Genomic DNA, 10000 nt, shown 5'->3' with positions numbered 1-10000 from the left:
GATAGTGTTTTGGTGCTCACCGCAAGTCAAAGACAGATTGGAACCCCTGTTTAGACCCTTTATTCATCTTTCTTTCTCGCTAAAAACAGAACAAAAAAACAATGACAATGACCCCCCCCCCAACGACACACACATACACACACACACACACACACACACACACACACACAACTGTGGGTGCCTACAGACTGTAGTTGATGAGCAGAGACCGTGATCTGAACTGAGGCCCTTTCCAATTAAAACAGCTTGTACCCAGATTGTTTCTCAGGCTGAATCTGTCTGCTACACAAACAAGGGGAGAGCGTGATCGAACGAGCGAGACAGAGAGCACAGAGCCAGATGAATAACCAGCAACAACAAGGCCCGAGACACGAACGGAGAGAAAGCAGACACATGGAGAAAACGAGAGAGTGAGAGAATGAGCGAGAGCGAGAGCGAGAGAGACAGAGAGAGAGAGAGGTAGATATAAAGGGAGAGGGGAAACAGAGAACACGAGGCAGCCAGGGATGAGAAAGCAAGGCCAACGAGCGTGACAAAGAGGGCCGATAAACAAGAGCGTGTCTCATGTTTTTTTTTGTTTTGTTTTTAAATCCCCACTCCTCCTCTTCTTCCTCCTCCTCCTCCTCCTCCTCCTCCTCCACCTCCCTCTTCTCTCTTTCAGGGAGAGTCCTCTGGTTGTGTGTGCGGCGGCGTGTTACTAACGGCTGTTTAACTCCTGTTCTAGGTCAGCATGAGATAAACACAGCCCATTCAGCCGGGGCCTGGCCCCAGCCGTTTGCCCGCCGCAGAGCCCCTGGTCCTCTACCCCCCGTCAGGCCCCTCTCTACCCCTTTTCACCAGCCACCAGGCCGACTCGCCAGGCTGCCATCGGCACTCTGATTAATTATCACACGGGGCACTTGTTCCCAAAGCGGCCGGGGGGGGGGTGGGGTCATGGTTGGGGGGTGTGGGGGTGCTTGGGTAAAGAGGGAGAGAGGGAGAGAGGGAGAAAGGAGAGAGAGTCAATGCTTTTGTCAAGCAGCCAAGAGGGCCCTAAACACGCAAGCACACGCAAGCACACACACAAAACTCATATTCTCACACATTCTCATACACATAATCACATGCACACACGCACACGCACACACACACACACTCAGTTTCTCATGGTTTTTAATCCTTTAAACATGGGCCTTTAATCAGGGTTTAAGCTGTAATGTCGTTAAAGAGTTAGAGAGCAAACGGCCCGGTGACAGGCCATATCTGAACAGGAGGCCAGAGCACTACCTCCACATCAATCACATGACATTCACTTGATCCATAACACCTAGAACTATCCATTTGATCCACAAGAACTATAAATATCCATTTGAATCCTTCAGATCTAGAACTATCCGTTTGATCCATAAGAACTAGAACTATCCATTTGATCCATTAGAACTAGAACTATCCATTTGATCCATGAGACTGTTAGCAGTACATGTGAAAGTTGGACGGTTGTGTTAGACTGTAAGACACTCCATCACAGAACACAATGCATTTATGAGGGGAACCCAGTAGCGTGTCTCTGTGAACTCTCTGAGGGCAGAGGAGGCCTGGTTCAGAAGAGCCCGCAGTTCTGCAGAGGAGGCCTGGTTCAGAAGAGCCCCTGGTTCTGCAGAGGAGGCCCGGTTCAGAAGAGCCAGTAGTTCTGCAGAGGAGGCCCGGTTCAGAAGAGCCCCTGGTTCTGCAGAGGAGGCCCGGTTCAGAAGAGCCAGTAGTTCTGCAGAGGAGGCCCGGTTCAGAAGAGCCCCTGGTTCTGCAGAGGAGGCCCGGTTCAGAAGAGCCAGTAGTTCTGCAGAGGAGGCCCGGTTCAGAAGAGCCCCTGGTTCTGCAGAGGAGGCCCGGTTCAGAAGAGCCAGTAGTTCTGCAGAGGAGGCCCGGTTCAGAAGAGCCCCTGGTTCTGCCTCCAGAGAAAAAGAGTCTGGCTGGACCTGAGAGTGGCATCCTGGAGGGGGAATCTCCTACAGAGGCATGGTACATGCTGCCTATGTGACACCTGCCAGCACACCAGCCAGCCTGCCCACACTGGGACAGAGGGACAGGCAGTGTTTGGGTGTGTACTGAGAGTGTGACAGAGGTCCCTGTTTCATTCTCTACCTACCTGTTAGACATACACACACACACACGCACGCACGCACGCACGCACGCACACACCAACTAATGCTTGCTCAGGCAACACTAACACTTATCTGTTCCCCACACTGGCTCTCTCTTGCTCTCAAGAACTGATCCTTCTCCCATTTCTACCTGCCCCTCTTGCAACACAACCCCTAGTCATGCTTCTCTCTCTCACACTGATAGACTGATAGGCAGTTGCCAGGGCCACTTACATATTTCACAAGGAGCTTCCCTGTACAAAAAGAACACTAGCATGGACCTCTCCCATCTGATTCACAAGGAAGTGACATGACCGAGGGCCAAAACACTCACCGAGTCGGAGGGCATGCCGAGGTTGGTCTCGATGTAGGTCTCGTTCTTGGGCTCCACGGCCACCTCGGCTTCCAGAATCTTCTCCACGGGCATGTCTTCGTTGGCGCTGCTGGTGGACTCCACCTCGTTCTCTTTGCTCTCCTTGGCCCGTTGACGCTCCTCCTGGACGGCTGCATGTAACAACACTAGTTCCGGTCACTACTGCTGCTCACAGAGCAAGCTTTTCACACACGGCGCCGCCACAAGGGGGCGCCTTCTCTGAGGCACCACTAGCCCCAAACTGATTGAGGGGCTGAGGACCCGTGGCTTTTCCAAACAGCTTTATCGACTCTTGTAAAGACAAAACATGTATTTTTTTTCAATAAAAGACTTTACATTTTCCCCTCATTTTTAGACTTAAGTTCACTCTGGGGAGGCTTTATAGCAAACAAAAACGCTTCAAACGATTTCCATTGAAAGTAAGTGATACACACATACAACTGAATTGAACTGAATGGAGAGACCCTTAGAAAGCTAATCCTACTTAATCCTTGAAACAGGATGAAATGTGCTTAATGTTTTTTTTATGTTTTTGTGGGTGGTGCACTTGGGATGATGATCAGTGGCCCTTGACTGTTTTTAGAGCAAGACAATCTGAACCTAAATTGTAGTGTTTGTTTCTTGACTGGTTCGGCTGATTGCATTGTTTGTGAATTGAGTGCTGTGTGAAATCTAATGACAAGGGTAAGGATTAGGAATGCACTGATGTGTGTGTGTGAGTGTGTGTGTGTGTGTGTGTGTGTGTGTGTGTGTGTGTGTGTGTGTGTGTGTGTGTGTGTGTGTGTGTGTGTGTGTGTGTGTGTGTGTGTGTGTGTGTGTGTGTGTGTGTGTGTGAGTGTGTGTGAGGGATTTGTTATTGGTGTTTTACAGGAGTCGTGGTGGAAAAAGAGGCCCCGCTGGATAAAAGACGGGAAGTGGTCTATGTGCTGAGTCGACAGCTGACCACACTCAGATCTACGTGCCACTAACCACACCTAAAGCCCAGTGTGTGTGTGTGTGCGTGTGTGTGTGTGTTTTTGTTTACAAATGGTGGAGACGTTTATGTAGCAACTTCCATTCATGTATGGATGGACAGTGTGGTGTATGTGTGTGTGTGTGTGTGTGTGTGTGTGTGTGTGTGTGTATGTGTGTGTATGTGTGTGTGTGTGTGTGTGTGAGTTTCAATATGTGTAACTGTAAGCTTGAATGTCTTTACTTCTGGTGTATTTTTCCAGAGCTTCTAAAACTGTCAACATCCCAAACACACACACACACACACACACACACACACACACACACACACACACACACACACACACACACACACACACACACACAAACCACATAAAAACCACATAAAAACTTCACCTCCCTTTCTTCTACTGCTATTTCCTCACTGCTGAATCACTGCATTGGTTCCTGTGCTATTCTGTTCATGTGTAAATGTGTCTGTGTATTTGTATTTGTATGTGTGTGTGTGTGTGTGTGTGTTAGACTATACGCTGAGTGAAGGGGGCTTCCTGAGGACCCCCACCCGCCCCCCCGTACAGCAGTGAAAGCGCTGTCTTGCGTCGGGATGGGGGGGTGGAGGGCTTGGGGTGGGGGGGGGGGGGGCGGTGTGGTGTTGGTGGTGTGTGGCTGGGGGTCATCTCGAGGGTAGCATACTTCAGCCCAGAGTCAGGCAGAGGTGAGGGGCTCGGAAATCACGTTACGGCTGCCTCTCCCTGGCTCGGCCCGCCGAGCATAAATTCATTTAATCCCGTTTTTTTTTTCTCCTCCCTTCGTTCTCTCTTTCGTTTCTTTTCTTTTCTTTTTTTTCCTCCCCTTCCTGCAGAATCACTCAGCGCTCCAGGCCTAAAACAGCACTGACTGTACCCCCACAACCAGAGCCCCCAACCCGTCCCCCCCCCCAGCCCCCTCCAGACCCCCCAGGCCCCCTCCTTCCGAGCAAGCCCGGCCTAGCTCTTCCCCTAGCCTAGCCTCCTCCTCAGCCGCAGGGTACAGGGGGGCTTATGAGCTGCTGGATGAGGTGAAAGCCAGTAAATGATAATATCCTCTAACGCAGCCTGAGTCCCCACTGGTATAATACAGAAGTGGGGGGGGGGGGGGGCTGGGGCCACTGACAGGTCATGGGAGAGAGAGAGAGAGAGAGAGAGAGGAGAGAGAGAGAGAGAGAGAGAGAGAAAGAAAGCCTCTTCGCTTTGCCTCTGCCTGTTGCCGTTCTCTTACGGCCTCTCTATCTCAAACTCATAACGGATGAGTTGAATTAATGGCTGAGACAAAACCCCTTGTCCCTGGGTCTCCACGGCCGGCTGGTGAAGATGAACCGGGGGTTTGATTCCAGGCATGCCACAGCTGACATGAGCAGACACTGTGACCCATCCGGCGTAACCACATGCGGCTCAGAGTCGGCTGAGTTTAGGGAATGGGGCCAACCTTTGAAAAACGGAGGGGGGAGGGGAGGGGGGGGCTTCTGCCTCCTGGGACCTGCCAGACGGTGTGTGACACACACACACACACACACTCTCTCTTAGGCATGGATGCGCAAGGCCTAAAAATAATCCAGCCGATCAATATTTTAGAGCCGCCACAGACGTCGCGGCTTCGCTGACACGAGAGCCGAGAGTGCGCTCGCTGGGCACTCTCTTTCGAGTAAGTGTCAGATGGGTGCTAAAAGTGCTAATGTTCAGCTCCGCCACGGGTCGGAGTGCCATGCTAGCATCCTTCAGGAAAATCTTCCACTGTGAGTCAATGGAAAGGTCAGGACCTTTTGTGAGTCTCTACGCTGCCCTTTGATATAAAGCCGATAGCCCATAGAGTTCCATAAAGGTTCTTCAATGAAGACTTCGAAGCATAAATCTCAAGGATTTTCAGGAGAACCTCTAGGTTTCTTTCCCAAAGGAAGATTGCAACTCAACTACTAGACCACCTGATATGGACGCTAACATGTTATCACATGTGCCCCTCAGTAACTCCACTACTAGACTACATGATATGGACGCTAACATGTTATCACATGTGCCCCTCAGTAACTCCACTACTAGACCACCTGATATGGACACTAACATGTTATCACATGTGCCCCTCAGTAACTCCACTACTAGACTACATGATATGGACGCTAACATGTTATCACATGTGCCCCTCAGTAACTCCACTACTAGACTACCTGATATGGACGCTAACATGTTATCACATGTGCCCCTCAGTAACTCCACTACTAGACTACATGATATGGACACTAACATGTTATCACATGTGCCCCTCAGTAACTCCACTACTAGACTACATGATATGGACGCTAACATGAACGTGTTATTACATGTGCTTCTCAGATTTATCTTCCTACATTGACACCATACATCCTGCTGTTACTTCTCTCTTTCTTTCACTCACTCTTTTCACCCCTCTCTCTTTTTGCCTGCAGAGATGCTATCACCCATCCAGCCTGCTCTCTCCTCTTTCAGCAGACCCCATCTCATTCTTTCCCTCTCTGTGTGTTTGCTGTTAGGCTGAGTCGTCTGAGATCATCTGCCACTATCTGCTCCTGTTAAAAGCCTTGGGAGTCCAGAGTTGCCCATTAAGCTTTACTTCGGCTAAATCCGCTCCCTGTGTTTATACAGGAGTGCTACTTTAATAGGCTGCATTGACAGCCTCAGAGACATTGGCTTTCCGTTCTCTCTCTCTCTCTCTCTCTCTCTCTCTCTCTCTGTCTCTCTCCATGAGTCTCTTTCTTTTATGACTGCAGACAAATGGCGAACAGACAGTGCTAATTGACGAAGATACAGTGCTGTGCTAAATGGTCAAACTAGGGAGTTGAAGGAGGAACAAACAACCTGCACCAGAGATGGAATGTTTTTTTCCCATTAATGTGAGTACTTATGTGCACTGTTCCCTACTCCATTATGTTGCTCTGGGTTTTGTACACTGTTATATATATAGCGAGAAGTAATATCTTTCTAGCCTTCTATGAAATGCGCTGAAATGCGCTCTTATTAATGTGCCTGTGTGTGTGTGTGTGTGTGTGTAGATTCCTGTATGTATGAGGCGGTGTATCTGTGTTGTGTATATGTGCATTATTGTGTGTGTGTGTGTGTGTGTGTGTGTGTGTGTGTGTGTGTGTGTGTGTGTGAGCGTGTGTGTGTGAGTGTGTGTGTGTGAGTGTGTGTGTGTGAGTGTCTGCATGATTGTGTGTTACACATCAGTAGAAAAGCTTTACTCGGTCCTTAACGTCATGTGCTGTACCTTCTCTTTTCATGCCCATGGCCAGGCACTTCTGGTAGCGGCAGTACTGGCAGCGGTTGCGCTGGCGCTTGTCGATGGTGCAGTCCTTGCTGTCGCGGCACGTGTAGGTCAGGTCTTTGCGTACGGTCCGCTTGAAGAAGCCTTTACACCCCTCACAGCTGTACACGCCGTAGTGTTTGCCTGGGGGGAAGGAGAAGAGTGCGTGTTAATGTGTGTGTTAATGTGTGTATATGTGTGTGTGAATGTGTGAGGATACAAGAAGTTATATGGATGTGTATGTAGGAGACAGTGTGTGTGTGTGTATGTGTGTGTGTGTATTTGGGTGCATGCAGATGACATGTGTGTTTGGTAGGGGAAAGGTCTGTGTGTATGTATATGCATGTCAGACAAGTGCATGTCTGAGTGTTCGCAGACGTGTTTTGGGAGAGGATTTGTGTGTGTGAGTGTGTGTGTGTGTGTGTGTGTGAGTGTCTCACCTGAGGAGCGGTCACCGCAGATGGCACATATGTGTTTGGTGAGGGACAGGGGGCTGTTGCAGGGTTGGGCCGGCACCTTCATCACACCGTTCAAGCCTACCGGAGGCTTGATGTCTTCTGAGCTACTCACTGAGTTCATCGGGGAGTTCAGCTGTTCAACACACACACACACACACACACACACACACACACACACACACACACACACACACACACACAGGAAAAAAGACACATTAAGCAAGTACATTAAGACAGCAATTCCCTTCCAGAAGTTGCTGTATTGAAAATCACAAGGCTATAAAGCCTTCAGGTCTGGAATGGGGATGTGGGTGGGTCCCCCAGGACTGAGCAGGGAGCTGGATTTCAGCTCGGCTGAAGGGGGATAGATCGGACTGGGAGATTATCAGGGGGTCTGTAATGGCCTAAGCCTCGGTAGATGGAACAGACTTCCACTGTGCGTGTGTGTGTGTGTGCGTGTGTGTGTGTGTGTGTGTGTGCTGGTGCGCTGGTGTTTCTGGGAGCACCAGCTGACATAATGGTCAGTGCCCATGCAATATTCAGCAGGGCAGAGAATCAGGTCACAGGCTGAACTAAGTGACACACACCCATACACACATGAACACACATGAACACACACACAGACACACACACATACACACGAACCGGACAGCTTCACTGGCTCACACACTGTGTATGTGAGTGTATGCATTACAAATGGCATGACAGGTGAGCGGAACGAGCGAAACAGAGGGAAAACTAGAGACAGACAGAGAAAGACAGAGTAACAGACTGACAGTGAGAGAGAGAGAGAGAGAGAGAGAGAGAGAGAGAGAGATTCTGTGTCTCAATGAATTTAGACGGCTGCTGTTTCATGTAACTTTTCTCTCCGTATAAAGGAATACATTTGGCCTGTAATTACCAAACATTTCAGCGGCCGCATTTGTCATCCCCATCCACAGGAGGAAATGAGCCAGGAGCACAGAAAGCCAAAGAGGCCATCAACACAGGCTACTGCACACACACACACACACACACACACACACACACACACACACACACACACACACACACACACACACACACATAATAACTTAAGAGTGCTTGGCGTAGTTCAAAAAGATTGGACTTGTTTTCAACCCTCGACTTGCAATGACTTCAGTTACGGTTACCTAAAAGCATTCAATTTCCCTGAATGTATAAAACATGTCCTTCACACACGTGTAGCAGATCAACTCATGGAGGGGAGATGAAGAATGATCGCATCACTCCTAGATGCCCACACACACAGTGACACATGTGAATCACACAGTCAGGTGGCTCAATCTGTGTTGGTGTGTGTGTGTGTGTGTGTGTGTGTGTGTGTGTGTGTGAGTGTGTGTGTGTGTGTGTGCGCGCGTGTGTGTGTGTGTGTGTGTGTGTGTCTGCGGTGGCTTATTAGATGAAGTGCAGAGAGCCAACATGTCTCTGCTCACACTCGCAAAATGATTTTGACAAGAGTGCTGGTATTCCCACAATGAAACAGACTGGCGGAGACACGCAAATAGACAGACAGACAGACAGACAGATGGACAGACAGACAGACAGACAGACAGACAGACAGACAGACAGACAGACAGACAGACAGACAGACAGACAGACAGATGGACAGACAGACAGACAGACAGACAGACAGACAGACAGACAGACAGACAGACAGACAGACAGACAGACAGATGGACAGAGACGGACCCTTGGCCAGACACACGTTGACAGATGGAGAGGGAGACAGACACAGGAGCACCCTCACAGTGAGACACAGAATAGATCATCACGGGACTGCCAGTCACTCGGGTTCTGCTCTGGGAAAATTCACTTGTGATCTTGATATATTTCCTTTCAATAAGTCTTTCCAGTGTATAGTGAAGGTGAAATGAATTAAAGCTAATATGCGGTACAATCACTACACTGTATATGTACGGAATGTATATTTATATTTCTTTTCTAGCATTAGTGCTGTTTTACATTGTCTGGTGCATAAAATGGATTTCACTTAATGACATTTTATATTTTAGGAAGAGCACTATTTGCTCTTGCCTTTTATGAAGAGCAATCTTGGAATCATTTCCATAGTCATTTCATTTTAAAATCAGTTTGTCATTTCAAATCACTTTAAGTTTCATTTGGTTCTAGCCCCCATGACCCATCAGTCAATCAAGAGTCACATTCAGTAGAACAAAGGTCTGAAACGGTGTGTGTGTGTGTGTGTGTGTGTGTGTGTGTGTGTGTGTGTGTGTGTGTGTGTGTGTTCATGTGTGTGTGTGTGTGTGTGTTCATGTGTGTGTGTGTGTGTGTGTGTGTGTGTGTGTGTGTGTGTGTGTGTGTGTGTGTGTGTGTGTGTGTGTGTGTTCATGTGTGTGTGTGTGTGTGTGTGTGTGTGTGTGTGTGTGTTCGTGTGTGTATACAGTATGTGTACAGTATGTGTGTGCGTTCATGTGTGTGCGTGCATGCATGTGCATATCTATAGCAGGTGGGGGGTAAAGCATTCCAATTCTACCCCCCACTTGAGGGTGGATCAATGAGCTCCCGATCACGTGACATGACGTGCTTCGTGAGGGTCCGTGTCACCTCCTGACCCAGGCTCTAAAACTAGCACAGGTGCAAGGGGACGCACCAGGGAGTCAGCGCAAGGCCACATACTCTAACATGTAGCTATGTACACATTATGTCACAGGGAGACCCTCCTCCAATCTCAAACACACACACACACACACACACACACACACACACACACACACTCTCACTAATGCACCTCTCGATCAACAGTCCAGCAT

The 10000-nt window shown here is 49.0% G+C and overlaps 1 protein-coding gene across 1 annotated transcript in view; it reads right to left on the bottom strand.

Annotated features, from left to right (window-relative positions):
* The window catches only part of rxraa (retinoid X receptor, alpha a), a 123426-nt gene that overhangs the window by 16993 nt on the left and 96433 nt on the right, over positions 1-10000 (bottom strand). Inside the window, exons 5-7 of the mRNA XM_080847184.1 lie at positions 7191-7341; positions 6715-6894; positions 2452-2621 (exon numbers count right to left, since the gene is read on the bottom strand). Coding sequence (XP_080703310.1) covers positions 2452-2621; positions 6715-6894; positions 7191-7341 — 501 coding nt within the window. The remainder of the gene's footprint in view (positions 1-2451; positions 2622-6714; positions 6895-7190; positions 7342-10000) is intronic.

The sequence above is a fragment of the Sprattus sprattus genome, assembly GCF_963457725.1.
Source record: "Sprattus sprattus genome assembly, chromosome: 11".
Lineage (NCBI taxonomy): Eukaryota > Metazoa > Chordata > Actinopteri > Clupeiformes > Clupeidae > Sprattus > Sprattus sprattus.
The sequence above is the reverse complement of the archived record's forward strand: the minus strand, read 5'-3'. Positions and strand labels throughout refer to the sequence as shown.